Source organism: Mesoplodon densirostris, chromosome 11 (assembly GCF_025265405.1).
Source record: "Mesoplodon densirostris isolate mMesDen1 chromosome 11, mMesDen1 primary haplotype, whole genome shotgun sequence".
NCBI lineage: Eukaryota > Metazoa > Chordata > Mammalia > Artiodactyla > Ziphiidae > Mesoplodon > Mesoplodon densirostris.
The window spans coordinates 81404043-81426046 of record NC_082671.1 but is presented as its reverse complement, the minus strand read 5'-3'; the positions used below and the strand labels follow the sequence as shown (position 1 = coordinate 81426046).

At 38.1% G+C, this 22004-nt stretch overlaps 1 protein-coding gene across 5 annotated transcripts in view; it reads left to right on the top strand.

Annotated features, from left to right (window-relative positions):
- The window catches only part of NR1H4 (nuclear receptor subfamily 1 group H member 4), a 55371-nt gene that overhangs the window by 32967 nt on the left and 400 nt on the right, over positions 1-22004 (top strand). For 2 of the 5 annotated variants that reach the window (XM_060112736.1, XM_060112733.1), the window contains exons 3-8: positions 2460-2600; positions 4766-4899; positions 6392-6490; positions 6816-6915; positions 12133-12279; positions 20072-20185. In XM_060112736.1, the coding sequence (XP_059968719.1) occupies positions 2460-2600; positions 4766-4899; positions 6392-6490; positions 6816-6915; positions 12133-12279; positions 20072-20185 (735 nt within the window). Of the gene's footprint in view, positions 1-2459; positions 2613-4765; positions 4900-6391; positions 6491-6815; positions 6916-12132; positions 12280-20071; positions 20186-22004 lie in introns of all 5 variants that reach the window. The other 3 variants (XM_060112734.1, XM_060112732.1, XM_060112737.1) reach the window with 2 other exon arrangements.

Here is a 22004-nt window from a genome sequence, read left to right as displayed (position 1 = left end):
ATGGATTATCTACCCTTCCTTGGAATTTCCATAACTTCGTGCAGTTGCTCATTTCCCAGACTGTCCTTCCTCCCTCAAAGTCCATGTTTCAAAATCCTACTTATTCTCTGAGGTCCAGCTCAAATTCTACTTCCTTCATGAGTTCTTCTGTGATTCCCCCTACTTGGAATTAATCAGGGCCATTCCCAGCCCATATAATGCCTTTTCCTCGAGACACTAGACTTTTAGCTGATGGGAAATTGTCATATTATACTTATTTTACTAGGACAATTTTTATTGCCTTCTGCTTGGAAAATTGTCATAACAAATGTGCAAATCTCCAAGTCTATGATGGAATTGCTGTCTCCCTTTAATGTGGCACATCCTTCACAAGCATTTAGTGTGGCCATGAAATGATCACTTTTTCATCTACATTCCAATAATTTATTACTTAATTAGCTATCCTATCACTCTACATTTTTATTGTGTTGTGATTTTACTTCTTTGTCTTCCCCCTAAGTTGGAAGCTCTGAGGGACAAGGAATGTTTTCTTCATCTTGGTATCTCCCTTGCATTCTCTGATGCAGCTTTCAGATAGTAGGTATTTAAGATTAACTTATTCTACTCTCTTGTGATGCAAGGGGGGCACTTATAGCATAGTGGTTAAGAGCGTGGGCTTTGGTGCATGACTGCCTGGATCTGAATCTTTTTAGTCCAATTATTAACCATGTTATCATGGCCAAAATACTTAACCTCTCTGTACCTTTTTTTTTCATCTGTAACATGGGGACACATTATCTTCATCATAAAATTGATATGGAGATTAAATAACTAAATGCAGGTGAAGTGGTTAGAACAACAGGGAGTGGGTGCTTAGTAAATGTCAGCTATTATTCCAACAGGCTGTTAAAATAGGAAGGACACTGCTGTCTTGATTTTGGCAAAGGCATGAAGACAATAGATGCTACATTCCAAAGTGAGTTCATCTTGCAGTGGGTAGTTAAGAACTAGTTAAATACCTCGCTTACTTTGAGGGTATGAAGTGAGTAGGAGGTGGAAATTAGAGAGTGATCTTTAAAGCTTTTGGAACATGTGATTAGTGTGCTAGGAATCCCACATTCCCATTGCAAAGGGGTGGGGTGGGGTGGGGCTGTCTGCCCCTGGGGGCCACCGCTGGAAAGTATGGGACTTTTGTGAGGATTAGAAAAAGGTGTCCCCCTTCCCCAGATAAAATCTGTACACTAAGGAGGCCCTGCTTCCCCAGGCCCAATGGAAGGGTCTTCAATAGGATCACTCAAGGAGATTGACATGTATTCCCTGCAGCTGAGGGACACTGAAGATTGGCGTCTGACTTTCACCTGAGAAGTTGAAAGGGCAAGAGGGTGGGTGGCTGACTGCTCATAGGTAGGTGGGAGCAATTTTCTCTGAGTTTGTTGGAGCAGAGAAAACTAGCATGGAGTTGAGTCCATGGAGTGGAGGGACCTCAGAAGAAAGAGGATGCAGGTGAATTGCCAAATTCCAAGATGCTGAAGGAGATGCAAGCCATGGGCTAGAAGAGAGACATGTTTGCCCTCAACAAGGAACTGCAGAGGAAAGTATCCCAGTGATGGGAGGAGTTCTCAAAAGAACCCAAACCAAGGGAGAAAGAGTCAGTTTCCAAAACTTGCTACATACAAACCAGCTTCTAACAACACCAGGCAAGTAAGCTCTTTCCTGTCACTTCTTCCCCTGCCTCCCCCAGCCCAATCCTTATTCACCACTCCACCTCGACTCCGGAAGTGTCAGGAACCATGGTCATCCAGGTCTATGGGTGGAGGAGGAAGAGAAGCAGAAAGGAGGCCAGTCAGTCCCCTCCCCACCTCCAGGCAGCTGAACTGTAGCGGCTGTAGCTGTGGCTGCATCCTCTCTGGGGAGATGTTTATTTTAAAGCAAGGTTGGCATGTTTATTATTATACTAAGCTGCGTATATTAAGTACTGAATTGAAACCTCAATGCTCACTTCCGAGTCTGACCTCTGCATCCAGAACTGATCATTCAGTCAGCCTCTCTGCCTCAGCACAGCCCAGGAACACGGAATTTCACTAGTTTGGTTGTTTGCCTCTCTTTGTTCTCAACCAACGTGTAAACTGTAAGAGGGCAGTGATAACTTATTCACCCCTGTAACACCAGCACCTAGAGCTCATTAGTACATAATGGTCTCCCAGCAAAGATACACTAATGAAAGTAATCTATCTTTTAAAACAAACCAAGATTTTTCCAAAGAGAGGCTATAATTCAAATGTGTCTTTATTTTTGAGAAATAAATAATTAACCACAGCAGCCATCTGGACCGTGCAGCACAGCCAAAAGTACATTTGTCACCAATATGGTCAAGGATGGCCTGGGTGCCCCGCAGGGGTTCATGAGAAAAATGCTCTGGAATCTCTCAATCCAAGTGTGTTGTTAGGAGCCTCTTACTTCTTTCTGTGTTTCTTCCCCAGGTTTCTTCAGGAGAAGCATTACCAAAAATGCTGTGTACAAGTGTAAAAACGGGGGCAACTGTGTGATGGACATGTACATGCGAAGGAAGTGCCAGGAGTGTCGACTAAGGAAATGCAAAGAGATGGGAATGTTGGCTGAATGTATGTATACAGGTATTCGCAACAAGCAAGTAAATTCCACTAAAAATCTCTTAAGGAGGCAGATGTCAGGTAACTCACATGATTAGAGTTGTACGTCACATATTAAAGAAGAGACTTACTAAGCCGTCTAAGTTCTTGAAAAGGGTAATGAACCACTGAAATTGTAGAAACTGTCGGCTAAAGAGCATCTTATGCACCTGAAAGAAACAGCTGTGCTTTGGTGTCCATTGTTGCCCTGAATTATACGTGAAGTGAAATGGCGTTAACATACAGTCAAAATAACATGTTTTAATAAGCTACAAAGAATGACAGTCTAAATGTTTCCTCCAAATATGATTTAATATCCTTCTTATTTATTGTTTAATCAGCATAAAAATTCAGTTGTGGGGAAAATTAAGAATGTTCTATAAGGTGTAACTGCCTGTGAATTGTCTAAATAGAGTTTTAAACCTAATCATTTTATTAAGACTCCTTTTTCTCTTAGTGCGGCTTTGAACCAATTTGTATAGGTTTACACAGGAAATTAACTTCTCCGAGTTTTAATATAATTCGGTCCTTCAATCAGATAAAGAGACACTGTATTAACTGCTGGCTTTGTGAGAAACCATAATCTTCATCAAAATTCGGAATGCATGTTCGTACATAACATATTAATTTTTCATTCTGCAAATTCTACAGACCACTCAGATTCTTAGATATGTCCTATTCCTGCTCAAAACACAAATAGACAAGCGAACGTCACCAAGGGGATGATAACATTCAGAGAGGGAATGCCACATGAAATAAAAGCCTTTGGAAGGTGACTCCAGTTCTATTGTTCCCCAACTGCAGGCAACTGGGATGGACCCAAAGAAAAAACGCGTGCAGGAGGGGGGGAAAAATAGGTCAGTGTAAATAATCCAGCTCTGGATGGATGAAAATTTTATAGTGCCGGATCACAATCTCTTCTTAGCGTATATGAAACAAGAGACTGCGGTAGGGGCTGTGGCTGGAATCCAATCTTGCAGTGGAAACACTTACTTCGATCCTGGGTGGTTCATGTTCTCATCACTTAAATATGAACCTGTTCCAGCAAAGTCCTGAGGACATTTTTCATGACTCCACCTACAAGAGTCTATAATGTTATTTATGAAAACACAAACTTATCTAGTAACAGATATAAGAGCTTTTGTATGATCCTATAAAATAAATGCCCTGGACAAAGAAACTCTTGGAACTTCGTTTCATTAACATTGAGAGAATAAGGAAGTTAAATAGGAGCATGGGAGATTGTTCTTCATTATTTTAGTAGTTCTGTTTAAGTGTAAATTTATGATGATATTGTATGATTAGTCAAAAGAAAATTTCAAAGTCCCCTGGAGTTATTTTCATCTGTAACTATATTCTTAATAATTTATACAGTTCTGAAAATTAACAGGACTTTAAAATTTTTCCCTAAAGGATGTTGACATCATTTTACTCAACACATTTACATTTGTGTTTAATGTGAAATTGGATCTACTTCTTACAGTACAGTTATGTAAACATCGATGGAAAACAATATTAATCCTATGTTTTGAAACACTAGCTTTCAAGGCCCCCTAGGCCAGGAAGAGGGTGAGTGTCATTCACCTTTTTTTTTTTTTTTTTTTTTTCGGTATGCGGGCCTCTCACTGCTGTGGCCTCCCCTGTCGCGGAGCACAGGCTCCGGACGCGCAGGCTCAGCGGCCATGGCTCACGGGCCCAGCCGCTCCGCGGCATATGGGATCCTCCCAGACCGGGGCACGAACCCGTATCCCCTGCATCGGCAGGCGGACTCTCAACCACTTGCGCCACCAGGGAGGCCCCATTCACCTTTTTTATTGAATACTTTACATTTGTACAATGCTCTGGTGTTACAAATTCTTTGCAGAAAGCTCATTTTAAAAAATGACCTAATGATATTTAATCTACAGATAACTCTGTGGGTTAAATATTATTCTCATTTTACCAAGGAAGAAACTGAGGCTCACAGGAGATACATTTCTTGTTCAAGACCAAGTCTTAAAGTGTCAGTGGGGCTAGAATTAGCTCTGTGCTAAATGGCAAAGGAGACCTTTTAAGCCGACCACACCTCAGCTGCCTTGGGACCACAAACCCAACAGGACTTTCCTTGGATGGCGAAGACTCTCTGTTTATGTTTTCAGGCTTGTTAACTGACATTCAGTGTAAATCTAAAAGACTGAGGAAAAACGTGAAGCAGCACGCAGATCAGACCATTAATGAAGACAGTGAAGGACGTGACTTGCGACAAGTGACCTCGACAACTAAGTCATGCAGGGTAATGACGGGCCAGCGCGTCCACCATAGCCGGCGGCCACTGAGCTTCTAGGATGTTGTGACTTGGGCGGGGAGCTTTCACATCAGGGCCACAGCCACAAGCAGAATTTCATTTCAAGTGTGCATCAAGTGCTTTTTAGTCAAGAGAGTAGTACATGCTTCCATGTAAAAATTCAAAGGATAGCAGTTACGTAAACATGGATGAAGTAAAGTAAGTGAAAGTTCTCCATCTCCCTGATCCCATTCTCCTCCTGCTTCCCAGAGGTAACCAGTGGGAATGGTTTGGGCTTTAAAATGAGTGTCAATGACATTTTTTTCCCTGTCAGTGAGAAGGAAGGCTCAGACTCAATGTGGACTCAATAGGGGTTTGTGGATTAGTCCTTATCAAGGGGTAAAACAGGGTGAATACACATCTGTGGGTCAATAGAGAAAGGCCCTTCTCCCTGAGGTCACAAATTACTCAAGAAATCCTTTGAGTGACTCAGGACAAAATAGAGGAACAGCATCTTGGATGATTAGCCAAACATGTTGTGATAATTCACAGAACATTTGGAGGAATTTTAATTTGCCATTAGTTGAAAAACCAATAATCCATGATTGATTGTCACACCCTTCTCAATATTTATTATACTACTGACAAAGAAAATTTCATCCATGTTTAGTTTTGCAAATATGTTATTTTGTGTTCATTTCAGAAAAAAATAATTTTATGTAAAAAGTACAGTTGACCTTTGAACAACTTGGGGGTGTAGTTAGGGATGTCCACCCTCAGGCAGTCGAAAATCCACATATAATTTCACAGTCTGGCCCTCCCATAACCTCAGTTCTGCCCCTGTGAATTCAACCAACCACAGATTCTGTAGTGCCGTAGAACATGTTTAGTAAAAGAAATCTGTGTATAAGTGGACCCATGCAGTTCAAACCTTGTGTTGTTCAAGGGTCAGCTGTATTACTTTGTCATAGTGCTTCATCAATAACACTTTGGTAAAGGAAGCAACAAGTCGACACTATTATTCACACTCACCAAAAGATGCTAATCAGGGGGAAAGAGGTGTTTGTGGTCTGAATTGTCCAGATTGATGACTCACTACTTTGGGGTTGGCAACATTTCTGTAAAGGGCCAGATATTTTAGGCCTTGGCCACATGGTCTCTATGAGAACTACTCAACTCTGCTATGGTAGTAGGCCTGATAGGCTTCATATCCTGATTATTATTTATTTGCAAGAAATACATGAAAGGAATATTTTGTTATCCCTGTTTTATAGATAGGAAAATTACCCACTTGGGACAAATTTAGTGAAATGTGATGTGGCTTGCCCAAGGAACTAGAGAAAGCAATTACACATTATAACAGAGTGCATGCACAGTTTCTGCCATATTTAGGGCTTTTTTCAACAATTTCTGCTAGTGGTTTACTCCAGATGAGAGTACACATGGGAAACATGCCTTATAACCAGCTTCCCTGACACCTTTCATTTTTTTGCCAGTGTAGGAGAAAACTGAACTCACCCCAGATCAACAGAATCTTCTTCATTATATTATGGATTCATACAGCAAGCAGAGGATGCCTCAGGAAATAACAAATAAAATTGTATGTACAATATCTGAAAATACATGGGTTTAAAGTTAATATTTTCTGGAGCTTTTACTACCTTGGGGGTCAAATTTATATATGAATATGTTATTTAAAATGATTAGGGCTTATAATTTAAGTTGTACATTTAAACTTTTTGCAGCATTAAACAAAGAGTAAGGAGTCTCATACCTAGCTTGGTAATAGTAATTGTTCTCCAAGGATCTGAAAAATTTGAGCTGGGTCTTAAAAGTTATTATCTAAATATGGTTCTATAGTATAACAATATTATATTGATTTCTCCTTCTATCTACTTATCGTTTGCTTTTTTCTTAAAATTCAGTTAAAAGAAGAATTCAGTGCAGAAGAAAATTTTCTCATTTTAACTGAAATGGCTACCAGTCATGTACAGATTCTCGTAGAATTCACAAAAAAACTTCCAGGTATTTTTAAATGTAGTTACTTTTCTACTACACTGTACAATATTCTTGTGACATTGAGAGGCAGGTCTGTTCATTGTAAAAAGGGAATAATGCCACATCTGCTTTATAGCTTTTTATTTATTTACTTATTTTTTAAATTTTATTTATTTATTTATTTATTTTTGGCTGTGTTGGGTCTTCGTTACCGTGCATGGGCTTTCTCTAGCTGTGGCAGTCCTGGGCTACTCTTCTGTGTGGTTCACGGGCTTCTCATTGTGGTGGCTTCTCTTGTTGCGGAGCACGGGCTCTAGGCATGTGGGCTTCAGTAGTTGTGGTACGTGGGCTCAGTAGTTGTGGTGCACAGGTTTAGTTGCTCTGTGGCATGTGGGATCTTCCCAGGCCAGGGCTTGAACCCATTTTCCCTGCATTGGCAGGAGGATTCTTAACCACTGCACCACCAGGGAAGTCCCCCACATCTGCTTTAAATTAATGTGTCTAATTACTATAGACACGAAATATTAGAGCCAGATAGGATATTTTAAATTATAATAATTCTCCAAATTGATAGATTAAAAAATTGAGACTTTCCAAAGTTGTCATTCATCCATTTATTCATTTAATAAGCATTTTTTGAAATGTACTCTATGCTAAGTACCTAGCAATTACCATCAGGGAGAGTGATTAAAGGTTAAAATTTAAAAAAAAACCCAAAAAACCATGTATACAAAGTGCTGTTGGACAGAGAGAAAATGATTCCTAATTGTATCTGAGAAAGACAGGGAGGCTTCAGAAAGAATCATATTAGAGTGTAAAAGAAAAAATGATTTTTCCCAGTGGTATGAAAGAGAAGGGGCATTCCAAGTCGAGAGATCTGCTTGTGAAAAGGTAATGAGGCATGAACAAGAATAGGATTATTAGAAATGGAAGAGAAGATTCAGTGTAGCTATAGAATAATGTCTGTGGTGGGCTCCTTGGCTAGACATAAGGCAAGTTGGTACCAGACTGATAAGGATGCCCTGGATTGTAAGAAGTTTTTGGTGGCTTTTTTTTTTTCTTTTTGAGAGGAACATAATGAGATTTATGTTATAGATATATGGCTTTATTGTGTTTGTATAAGATGGATTTGAATGAGGAGGGACTGCAGGCGGGGAGGATCAGTTAGTATGCTACTGCACCAGTCCAGGTAGAGGGCTTGAAATAAAGCAATAGCAGTGGGAGAGAGAAGAGGAAACAAAATGAAGAGACATTCAAAGGTTGGTAGGGCTTGATGAACAAGTGTATGTATGGGATCGGGGAGAGGGACTTATCCATAGTCATTTAGATGGTGCCAGTACAGAAAGTAGAATTCAAGGTTCTTGTCTCCCAGTGCCACTCCTCCCCCATTCTTTCAGCCACATTATCATTGCTCTATAAGCCAATAGGTTTAAGTTGTTTCAGTGTTTTTAAAATATTTTAGTACATTAGAATCCATGATCTAGTAGAGTTTAATAAATATCTTGTATAGCAGCATAACACTGTAATATTAAATTACAGAAGGTGACTTCTGATGTAGGATTTTAATTAGACAGTTTAATTTGCTTTCTTTTGTCAGCATTATGCTATTATTTTATTAAATGTGTCATGGATAGACATAAGCTTATATAAAAGTCATAAGATGTGTGGAGAAAGTTCTTATTATCATTGAAACATTAATATTCTCTCATTTATTTATTAACAATGGAAGAGAAACTTAATTTGTTATATGCTAATTTGGCTGAAGACAATCATGATTAAAAAAAGATTACACAAGAGTGATAACTGTGGGGGGAGAACTGGGAAAGGGAGAATATCATGTTCTTGGTTGTTTATGGGAAAAGGTTTTTCAGTTCAAATGGTCAGTTGGTATTGAATCAGGAAATAATTGAAGGTGAAAAAGTATCTTATTCATAAGAAGATAACTTATCTGAAAGCAATGGCAATATCTTACACACTTCTTCATTTCCAGTGTCTAACCTATTTCCTGAGGGAGAGAAAGAGTACAATGAATGCATGTTTAACGAGTAAAGTAGAAGGAAAAAAATTTTAATGCAACAGGAAATAAAAGGCAAGAAAACCTTGAGAAAGAAAAAAATGTCTTTTAACAATAATTATAGAAATGACAACATTATTATATATAGTAATAATAGTGATATATAATACCAATATGAAAGGGTGTTTTGTGAAAGACCCAGCTGAGTCACTCCTTTCAGCAGTTCATTGAGCATAACCTGTGCCAGGCACTGTCCAGGGTGCTGGAGACTCAGCATGGCTCCTGCCCTCAAAGGAGCTCTTAGGTTCTCTAAGGTAGTGACTTTTTGAAGAGTCATAAAAAAAGGCTCAAGTTCTCAGAACAGGGGAAGGTTATTCATTATCAACAGGAAAAGAGATGGTCAATGCAGAGCTGCTACTTAGAGAAGATGTTCTGCTGCTCTCATTAATCAGGCATTTGTGACACTGAGGTGAAAATGAGACTAGGACTGATTTAAGTTTCTAGGTTATATTTTAGGAAGAGAAACAAAGGGGCATACCTTCTAAGAGAGCGATTCAGAATCTTGGGTAGAGGGAGACAGGGAGTATAGATTGAAAAAGCCTGTTCTTTACTCTCACGATCTGATTTTATACTTGGGGAAAAATGCAAATTATAGAAAGGGACTTAAATATTTGCTTATCAACATAGGGGTTGAATTTAGAAGATCAATGGACTTTGATAAAAAGTCCTACCAGATACTGCTGAACTGAATGAATAAGCATTTTCAGAACTCTAATGGAAAACTGATGAATTCATAAAAGTGCTAACAAAAGATCAAGATAAAAAATTAATTACATGGGACTGAGTGAACTGATGAGGATGATTATAATTTTGGTGACTTTCTGTTTGAATAAAAAAAAAAAAAGTCCCACCAGAGGCCTTTCCAAACATCCTTAAAATCATGCCTCAGAGAGCTGGACCATCTCGGAAGGCAGGCTCAGCAGGAAGGAAAAGAAGGAAATTTTCACCCCATTTTTAAAGTTTTGTATACAAAAACTCCAAATAAATTGGTACCCACTGTAAGTAATTCAGTCATGCAATTCAAACAATGCAGAAATTTATGGACCAGAAAGTTAAAGTCCCCTTCACAGCCATCCGTATCATCTTTATTATAGGCAACTATTGACAGAAGTCTGGTTTGATTTCTTTCATATATTTTGATCTATACACACATACACATACATAGATTGTTTTTAAACATGTAAGTGAGATTATATAGTACATATTTGTTTTGGGGTATCTTTTTTTCTTTAACACCTTCCCATATATGTAAATCAGCCTCATGCTTTTAACAGTTGCATAGTATTACATTGTAATAATAATAGTTAACATTATTTAAGTATTTGCTGTATGTCAAGAACTGTATAAGCATTTAATATGATTGCCTCATTAATATTTCTGCCAATCCTAAGGGGTGGGTGCTCTTATAATCCCTATTTTGGAGATGAGGAAACTGAGACACTAAGAGATTGAGTACGTTTCCCAAGACCACAAAGATAGTAAGTGTCAGAGACAGAATTTTATTCTAGGCAATCTGATTTTAGAGACCTTATTTTATACTGCCCTCCTATGGATCTACCATAATTTATTTAAGTAATCACCATTAATGGACTCTTGCTATGTCTTCAGTTCTTCAATTCATTCATTTATTCATTGAGCAAGTATTTTTGAATGCCTACCATCAAGGTAGTGACTTTTAATCCTTAGCATTGCTCTCTTCTCTGAACTCCATTGTTATTTAATGTTTTTCTAGGGCATTTAGACCCTGATGGCATTAGTTTATCTCTATTTGTGTTTTGTGTGTCTGTGTGTACATATATGCATGTAAATTTGTGTTTGTTTCCCATTCATTCATTTAGTTATTATTAACTTGCTGAATAGTCATTATTCAACAAATAATTCTTGGATACCTATTATATGTCAGGCACTTGGGATACAAAAGTGAAAAACAGGCAACGTCTCTGTCCCCAAGAAGTTTATACTCCAGGAGAAGTGACAGATAATTAACAAATAAGCAACTAAACTTATAATATCATGTCAGGCAGTAGTAAGTTGTTTTTTTTTTTTTTTTGCGGTTCGCGGGCCTCTCACTGTTGTGGCCTCTCCCGTTGCGGAGCATAGGCTCCGGACGCGCAGGCTCAGCGGCCATGGCTCACGGGCCCAGCCGCTCCGTGGCATGTGGGATCTTCCCGGACCGGGGCACGAACCTGTGTCCCCTGGATTGGCAGGCAGACTCTCAACCACTGAGCCACCAGGGAAGCCCAGTAGTAAGTTTTATGAATGAAAATAAAACAGGTAGGGACTAGTGAGTGCTGGGGAGTGCTATTTTAGGTAGGGTCACCTTGAAGCAGAGGCCTGCATACACTGAGGGAGTGGGGCATGGGGATAGCTGGGGAAGAGAATACACCCTGAGGCAAAATCAGACTTGTGTGTTCACCACAGAACCAGAGGTCTGTGTGGCTGGAGCACAATAACTGAGGAGGAGGTGATGAAGGAGAAAGTGAGGTCAGAGAGGCCGCTGGGGACTATAGCATATAAGCCTGAATAAGGACTTTGGATCTTCTGGGCAGTGTTATATTTCTTCAGGTCATCAGTTTTTCCCCATATGTCTCTGATTTTCCCTACCCCACATGCACAGCGCTGAGCTCAGAGCAGATACCTCAGCATGACCCTGATTGGTTTTTTGGCGGGCAGGGTGGAATGCTACCCATTCTTCACATTGATTAAAGACTCACGAGTTGGCCAAATATTCATTTAAACCTCTGAATACATGTAAAATGTTTTCTGGCTTGTGGATGCTTCCATTGTGCAGAGTTGACCCTCTCTGACCCTCTCTGATGTGACAAGATATGACTAAAATAATGGCTCAAAGAGAATCTACTTTATCTCCAATATTTCATCTGAATCAGCCTGTCTCTTCCATAGTATATAAGTATACATATTCAGTATGGACTTGATATCCTCTTTAGTCTGGACTTGTTAAATAAATCCTGCTCAATGAAGATAAAAGTCAGCTTCTATTCGGGGGAGTACAGTAGATACTTATTGACTCAGTTTAACTGCTCAATCTTAAAACAATTACAAAATCACTTTATGGAAAGGTTTTATCAATGGGGATGATGGTGATGATGAAATATTGTTATACAACATCCACAATTTTTGATACTGATTTGATTATCATCTTCACTCAGGGTTTCAGACATTGGACCATGAAGATCAGATTGCTTTGCTGAAAGGGTCTGCAGTTGAAGCTATGTTTCTCCGTTCAGCTGAGATTTTCAGTAAGAAACTTCCAGCTGGACATGCTGACCTATTGGAAGAGAGAATTCGAAAGAGCGGTAAGTAATTTGGCTAATGGTAAAAAGTTTGTTCCTGCAAGTAAGAATTTGTACATCCCATGAAGGCAGGCCTCTTGCCTATCTTATGCAGTTATATGCCCACTGTGACTAGAAATGGCACTAAAAATGACACTGTCTAATGCAGTTATATGCCCATTGTGACTAGCATAGAGAATGACACTAAAAAGAATAGATGAGAATCTAGTGACTTGGTTCAAAAATTCTTGTTGTAATAGCAAAATACCAAAAATACTCTTTTCACTGCATTAAGATAAAGGACCAAGGGAGAAATTTTTTAAAGATTGGAATATTAGTCTGATTTTTAAAATAGCATAAAGGAGCTGGGATTATTCAGTCTAGAAAAAGATTCATTTCTTCAAAATCTTCAGGTATGAATGACTATGTATCAAACTATTATCCATCTCGATGCAAAGCAAAATAAGAAATAATACTAATAGCAACATTTATACATAATTTATTAGGTTTCAGACACTGTTCTGAATACTTTATATGTATTAGTTCATCAAATCCTCACAAAAATCCTATAAGTTCTGGTATTATTCCCATTTTATAGATGAGAAAACTGAGACAGAGAGTGGTTAAATAACTTTTCCAGAGACAGACATGAAGCCTGACTTCAGAAGCCATATACATTAACCACTATACTCTACTGCCTCTCAAGAGATAAAAATGAAATAATGAATGAATAACACAATTTAACTTACTATGGAGGAATACAGTGACAGGGAGGGTATGGAGATGACAATGTGTGGTCTTTGTCCTCCAGGAACTCACAGACTAGTGGGGAAGGTGTACAAGCAAGTGATTCTAAATCAATGTGCAGTGTAATAGGGACTATAAGGAATGTGTATATAAAATGAAACTGAAGCATAAAGATGTGCCTGCCTTCCTGTGAATCTACTTGGTGAGTCACAAAAGGCATACAAAGTTGACAATCGAACCATGGAACTTGTCAAGAACAAGTTAAGAACTTGTCAAGCCACAAAACTCTGAGAAAGGCATTCCAAGAGATGTAGCCATTATAACATAATAATATAGAAATTGCAGGTGCAAAGATGTGGAGAAATGAGAGAGCATCTGTGTATAGGACTCACAGATACCTTGATATTGCTGGAAAATAATATTTGTGGAGCTGAAAATGTAGTGAGTACTAGATTATTAAAGATGGCAAATGCCACAAAAGTAGCTTTAGTTCTTATATAATGGGGATTCTTGGTAATATTCTGAGCAAATATGATATGACCATAGCCGTACTGTGGAAGATCTTTCTAGCAGTAATGTGAAGGAAGGTTTGGAGGAATTGAGACAAGAGGCACGTCTCTATAAAGAGACCAATGCAATAACTAGGTGAGAAAATATGAGGGTCTTGCAGGTTAAAAATATGTAGTGATCAAAAAGAAAAAACCTTGCTTGAGAACATAAGTTTCAGAACTTGTGATACTGCAAGTTTCAGAAGAGTTCAAGAATGAAGTTTTCCAGAACACAATCTGTATGAATAAAATGCATGCCTCCAGCTCATAATAAGATACTTTACCCAAACATCAACCACATATTGTGACAATAAAAACCATCCAAACTCACATGCTGCTTCGTATTTTATTATCTATAATGATGCTTCCATTTATTAATATTTACTAATTTGCTTCTCCCAGTGGATTTTCAGAACATTGCCTCTTCCCCACACCACAGAAAAACCTGACCTTGCAAGATGACCCTTCAGAATAACTTTTTATTTTTATATAAATATAACACATTCTTATTTCTACTGTACATTTAATTCCAGAATAACATAACATTTCAAAGTTACCCTGTTTAAGCCTACAGAACTCTTTAAAGAAAATCATGTGAAATTTCTTTCTTGTTCTTCAAATTCATACTCTTTTGTTTGCTTTTATCAAATCCCATCGTATATACAAAGATACTGTCTCCTGAGACACATTTACTTAGTGAGGGTTACAGGGTTTATTTATATTAATTGAGGCTTCAGAACACATATCTGATACAACCTGTGGCTGAGTTGTCTCTACATAATTCTAGTGCATCAATTTTTTTATTCCTAATGTGGTATTATGCAAAATTCATTTATAAGCTGGAATTTTTAATAAATATAGGAATAATCATACGATACCATAAAATATGATAGAACTGAAAAGGGCTTGCTAACACTGAATGAGTTTACATTTTAGCATTAAGGAAATTAGCAATAACTTCTCACAGACTTAACAGAACAACTTGTTCTATGTTCACTTCAAATACAAATAACCTCTGAAATTTATAGTATTTTTCGGCCTTTTTTGATTCCCCACAACAGACATGAGTGACATATTCAATTCAGTAAGTGTTTATCAGGATGAAAGTACACCTTGTGATTTCACAATGGTTTGCTTTTACATGCATCATCTCCTCAGTATTTCCAATGGCCCCTAAGTGAGAGCGCTCTGCTCCTATCTTATAGATGGGGAAACAGGCTTAGATAGGCTAGGTGACCTGCCCAAGGCCATACAGCTAATCAGTAGACTGCCAGGAGGTGAACACAGGTGTTCCACTCAAAGCCCAGTACTATTTCTACACATTGCACCTGTCACTCGCTAAGATATACTATTTGTCCAACTGTCAGCTGGTAGGGAATATTAAGACCCAGTAAGACATGGTTCCTGCCTTTTGGTTGAGTGAGAAAGCATAAGCAGCAGCTAGCAATTTGAAATTGCTTTTAAGCAAATGATAAAATGAATAAAGACAATGAGGTCAGAGGAAGGAGAGATGCTTATTAGAGTGATGAAGTTGTAGTAGATAGTAAAATATACTGTACATAGTACATTGGGCTTATTTTTTCTGCTCTTTAAATATATATGATTTTGCTGCTTTAACCTTGGCAACCTGCTTATTAGAGTGATGAAGTTGTAGTAGATAGTAAAATATACTGTACATAGTATATTGGGCTTATTTTTTCTGCTCTTTAAATATATATGATTTTGCTGCTTTAACCTTGGCAACTTGTGCAAAATGAAAATAAGAACTAAATTCTCTAATGAAGCCCATATAAGCTGATTATCAGTTCATAGACAGTCTTTGAAAGAAAGGTTGGAAATGTACAGAAACAAATGACAATATTTATGAGAAAGTTTAATTTAAGAATTAGAATTCTTACCAACTCTCATGTTGCTTTACTAAAGTTGTCACACAGTAATTTTGGCATGGACAAATTTGGGAGTCAAATTATAGGAAGAAACCTCTTCAAAGTAAAAGAGATTATTAAAGTAATAAAAGCGACAGTATGTCCATTGCCCCTCAGCAGTATTCCCCAAGGCTTCTGTACTTGTCCAGTTTAGGGCATTATGTATTTATTTATGTATCTGCCTTATCCATTAATCTGTAAACTGTTTGAGGACTATTCCCAGCACCATCACAGTGCCTGGCACAGATGAGGCACACAAAAATTGGTGAATTTGGGGGCTTCTCTGGTGACGCAGTGGTTGGGAGTCCGCCTGCCGATGCAGGGGACACGGGTTTGCGCCCCGGTCCGGGAGGATCCCACATGCCACGGAGTGGCTGGGCCCGTGAGCCATGGCCGCTGGGCCTGCGCGTCCGGAGCCTATGCTCCGCAATGGGAGAGGCCACAACAGTGAGAGGCCCGCGTACAGAAAAAAAAAAAAAAAAAAAAAAAAAAAATTGGTGAATTTGGTTGAGATGAATCTGAAACTTGACAGTCCAAATCCTGGCAACTCTTAAGCATCATTATCCTAAGATAAATTTTAGCCAGTAGGACTACTGGAAAGTATGTTATTTATTAAATATCTTAAATATTTTACATTGAAAGCAGTTATTTTCTGAATTGCTAATGTGATGGCAGCTTTTTACTCAAGGCCAACAGTATGGTACAAATGACTCACTGAGTGGAGGTTAGCAATTGAAACAGAGGCCAAGGTCCAATCTCTTAGCACCAAGAGAATGTGTCCATTGTCTGAATGGCATCCTTTCCCCTAGCACATCTCACAGCTATGTAACCTTCATCACTAGGAACAAACAAAACATAACATTGCCTAATTTAACAAGCATTTATTAATCTCCTACTCTGTCTCCAGCAGGACGCTAGTTACTAAGGATACAGAGAGGAATAAGAAACATCTTTATTGGTCAGGCAGTCTGCCAGGCATTGGGAATACTGCAGTTGACTCCTGCTCTCATAAACTGTATGTGGTATTTCACACTCTAATGGGAGGGAGAGATATGAATTGTGAGACGTGCAATAGAATTGAACATAGAGAAGGGAGCAACTAATTCTGCTTCACCGTGACAGGTAAAGCTCCACAGAGATAGCAAAATTTGAACTTGGCCTTGAAACATGGGTAGGGTATCCTAGCCGAACAAGGATGCCTTGTATATGTGCACTTGTGTATAATACACACACATACACACCTTGGCTTTATTTTTGTCCCCAATTAAAATAACGTAAAAGAGCATAGTGTTAATTCTATCACTTGGTTATTCTCTCAGAGAATATTTCTTATCACTGGACAATTAATTTATCAATCACAGACCTCTTTTTTTTTTTTAAGGCAAACAAGAAACAGAGGGGCAGAAACAATGGTTTTTTACAACTGAACATTTCCATGGTAGTCTTTGTGATTAAGTTAGAAAATAGCCCCCTCTTGTGACCAAAAATCAACTAACTGGACTTAAGAGTAAGTTTCAGAAAGGAGGAGTAAACAGGAAAACAGGAAAAGACTGCCCCTTCAGGATGATACTATTGTTAACATTTCTTATGTTAGAAATTGCTGGCTCATAAACACTTAAAACACCCTTTGTTTATGTTGGTGTGATTAATTCTGATTATTGACTCTAATTCCAAAGCAGGTTTATATTTTATCTATCCTGTAGGAAAATTTTTTTTAACTCTTCTATTACTTATTTTCTACATTTTCTCTATATTCACTGTTGTTCTTTACAATGTGCACAAGACAAACAGTTGTAATAAACATTTTAACCTGTTTTTTTTTTTTCCAAAAATTATCAATTGCAGTTAGATAGCTAATGGAGGTACCATCTTTGGAGGGTGAGAGAGGATTTAGAAAAACAAATAAAATAGAAAATTAGGTAGTCAAGATAATTTCATAAATATTTTCAAATCTGTTGCCTTTAATCTTATCTCCAAACCCTTATATACTATTTAAAATAATGACACAGTCGTGAATTATTATTTTAGGTAACCACAATTAATGGGTGTAATACCCAACTATTGAAGACTGCCATTTTCTGAAGATGAAAAAGAATAGCTTTATTAACAAATACAGATCTTAGCTTAGCTTTAATACTTAGAAAAATACTGAGGCAAATCACTGATCAGCCAATTTGTATTCATCCCTAGCAAACTGCAGAATGCAAAAACAAAACAAAACAAAAATGTAGCTTTGTAAACACAAAAGTACATGAGCTTAATCGAAGGTTAAGATGGAACTAATGTGTTGACCCAATTCTCCTGAATAACAACATTAATAGTTCTTTTTATGATTATTTGCTCTAACATTTATTGAGGGTTTACTATGAGCCAGGAATGGTGCTAAGAACTCTACATATATTGTCTCATATTATACTATTGATATAACTCACATTTCACAGATGAGGAAACTGAGGCTTAAAGAATTTAAGTAATGTGCCCGAGATCAAGTCATAGGTCAGCTTTTAAACTCAGGCTTACTACCTCTTAACCACTATGTTTGTTGGAAACCGGGACTAGTAGTCCCAGCCTCACATACTCCAACCCTCTGCATTTTAAGTTGTATCTAGTTTGGTCATGGGTATTCAGTTCAGTCTGTAACAGTTGGATAGAGGGCAATCTTCCACATGGTGTCATCCCCAAGTTGCTCAACAAAGACACTGTCGTTAAGAGAGCCAACTGGGGTTGATTAAACATCAAAGGAGAAGAAAGTGTGCTACTTTGACTAAAGAGAGAAAGGCCAAGGATTCTGTTTGAGAAGATTCTTTAGATTCATCTAAAGGTGAGGATTCAGGCTTTCTGATCCTGTGAAGTATAATATTAGATGATAATTATACTCTTTAGCATCTGGAATCCAACTTTATTCTGGTGTGTTTCAACTGAAGCTCTAAGGCTTTTAGGTCGGGTTTGGGATGGAATAGAGTAGTCTATTCTAGTGTGGACCAATTCTGGTAAATTCATTCTCATCTTAATTCATCCATAAGTCACAACACACCTTTTTTTTTTTTTTTTCTGTCTGCACAATTTCCCAGTCAAAGCTTTGCTGGAGTGGAGCCATGCACAGAACAGGCACCAAACTAATAGCTGTTGAATGATTGGAGGAAGTGGCACAAAGGAATCTTAAATTATGAAGAGGAGTAAGTTATAAAGGAGAAGGAAGATATTCCAAGTAGAGAGAACATGTACAAAACTGGGCAAAAAGAATTGTTTAGGGAAGTCCAAGTGCCTGAACATGGCTGGAGTGTAGGCTGTGTGATAGAAAGATAGTACCCCTTAGTCACAACTAAAAGCCAGGACCCTGGAGCCTACTAGCTTTGGTTTGAATCCTGGTTCCACTTCTCACCAGCAGTGTGTCTTTGGTCAAGTTACATAACCTCTCTGTACCTATCTCATGGGGCGTTAGAAAGATTAAATGAGTTCTAGCATAAGAAGTGCTTAGAACAGTGCCTAGTACATAATGAGTACTCAGTAAATGTGAACTCCTATTGCTATCATGTGGGTGAGTATTGGGTGGTGGGAGAGGCAGGGGACGGGTCCAGGAGTTTCCTATGTAAAAAGGAAGAACATTTATGCCAAAAGCCATGGAGAGTTTTTGAAGGTTTGTAAGAATTGGGGAGACAGGGTGTGGTTTGAATTTTAGAAAGGTGATTCTAGAATGGTTTAAAGAGGACCGCACTGAAGACAGGAAGACCAGTAAGGAGGCAATTGGAGTTATCCAGATGAAAAGAAAGAAAGACTTAAACTATGTCAACCAGATGCAGTGAAGAGGGGAGGGAGCACCAAGTGAGAGTTAGCTGGTCAAATACGCAGGACTTGACTCAATCCAGGCACTGGACTGAGTTAGAGGAAGGCTGAATCTTGGTTGTCAGGTGGCGACAATTGGATGGGTGAGGATACCAATCACTGAAAATGGGAACATCAGGAAAGGAGTGGATTTGGAGGAAGATGGGGAATTTAGTTCTATACATGGTGTCTTTGACTTTGGACACACTGAGTTTGAAGAGAAGGGCCAAGTACCATTGCCTAATAGGCAATGGATAAACAGGTTTGGTACTTCAGAGAGAGATCAGAACTCTGATAAGAATTCTAGCCAATGTATTAAGTAGAGTTTATATTTCTGGACTGAAGAACAATAATTTTTTGTTGGTTAAGATGCTGTCTTTGTCTTGATTATAGATAGTAATGTTAAAAAGATTAACTAAAGCCCATCTAGAACATGGTGAAGTTCAGAGATTCTTTTGGCAATTCGAGAACATTATCATTTATTGTTACACAGTAGTGACTAAAACAAAGGCACTGCCAAAATCAAAGACATACAAATCACTGATTAGGTTATATTTTGAGGATTTTAACTGATCTTCTTTGCAATGCCTCACCTTTGGCTGGGACATTTAATATATAGTCATTATTTAAGTGTGGCTGGGACGTTTATCAAATGTCTGCATATGGGTATAAATATTAACATGTATGTAAATATATATAATGTTGTAATTTTACACTTTTCAGTCATTCAAAAATTTTACTATGCCTCTGCAATTTTTCAACTTTCCCCCATAGGTATCTCTGATGAATATATAACACCTATGTTTAGTTTTTATAAAAGTGTTGCAGAATTGAAAATGACTCAAGAAGAGTATGCTCTGCTCACAGCAATTGTTATTCTCTCTCCAGGTAATTTCAATGTTACATTTTTATTTTTATGCCATTTGTTGGTTTTCCCCTCAAGTATAGTAGTAATATTAAGGAAAATCTTGGATAAAAAACATAAAGAGAAAGTAAAATGGCATATAATTCCACCAGTCAAATTGAACCATTGTTAACATTTCAGTGTAGTTGTTCTCAGCCTTTTTCTAAACATCATATTCATTCAGTGATTTCATTTTGAACACCTTATATGCACTAAACATGTCTCTAGACATTGTGGGATATAGCAGCAAAGAAACAGGCAGGATACAGCTACATGGAGCTTACATTCTAGTAGGGTGAGAAAGACAGTAAATAAAGAAATGAATACAAATAATTTTCAGGAGGTGGTAATACTACAAAAAATATAAAGATATGGGTATAAGGAAAGAAAGTGGCAGCAAAATGCTGTTATAATCAGTGGTCAGGGAAGGATTTTTTAAGGGGTTGAAGTTTGAGCAAGGACATAAATTATATACTTTTAACATAATAAAGAACATACTGTCTTTAAGTGTACTTTTCCCATGTCATTAAATAATTATATTGGTAAAAGTTTGTTGTAATATGTACATCATATTCTATTGTTTGATGTACAGTTACATCAAAACATGTTACCATGTTTTGATATTCAGGATGTTTCCAGATTTGTTGTTGCTGTTGTTTTAAACAACGTTGAAATGAATACCTTTGTACATAAAATTTGTCTATATTTTTGATTAATTATTTGGGAGTAAGTGATGCCATGTTCATGATTTGTAAAGCTTAATTACAATGAGAGCCTTAAACCACTTTTTTTTTTTTTTTTTTTTTTTTTTTTGCGGTACGCGGGCCTCTCACTGTTGTGGCCTCTCCCGTTGCGGAGCACAGGCTGTGGACACACAGGCTCAGCGGCCATGGTTCACGGGCCCAGCCGCTCCGCGGCATGTGGGATCTTCCCGGACCGGGGCACGAACCCGTGTCCCCTGCATCGGCAGGCGGACTCTCAACCACTGCGCCACCAGGGAAGCCCAGCCTTACACCACTTTTATACATGATATTGAGGCAGAAGCTAGGTGTTAGTTTGTTTTACCATAAGAAATTATAATTTAAAAAAGAAAAACTTTTCAGTGGTACATACTAAAGTTACACACATTTATACCCTATAAGCCAGCAATTCCAGAATATACCCACCAGAAATGATACTTATGCCCATCATAGAGTTTACCTTGAGTGCGTTCATTACCTAGTCCGACCTCGTACTGCTCCCTGCATGATGGGCCAATAAATCAAGAGATGAGGTGTTGGCACAAGGAATAGCAACTTTATTTGGAAAGCCAGCAGACTAAGAAGATGGTGGACTAGTGTCCCAAAGAACCATCTTACCCGAGTTAGAATTCAGGCTTCTTTTCTACTAAAAGGGGAGAGGGTATGGCTGGTTGCTGCAAACTTCTTGATGCTGGAATCCTTCGTTCTTGCAGCTGTCCATGTATGTGTGGTCACAATGTTCCTATAAACCTCCAACGAGATAAATGTTATTCTCTGTTCTGCAACTTTTTATCTCTATATGAATGGAAAAGTGTTATACCTTTAAAGGTCAGAACCTTGAGAATGGGATATCTTGTACATTTCAGGCTCTAGGCAACATTCTTTCACAAAAGGCACAGAGCCAGCATGACTAAGCACAAGCAACAGAACACAAGGGTTAGAGCTAAAGGAATAGATTCAGTATGGAGTCTTTCTGGTACACATTGATTGGAAGGAGAATTTAGGGAGGCCTCTGGGGGGCAGTAAAGGTCTTATAGCTTGATCTAGTTGTGATTACATGAGT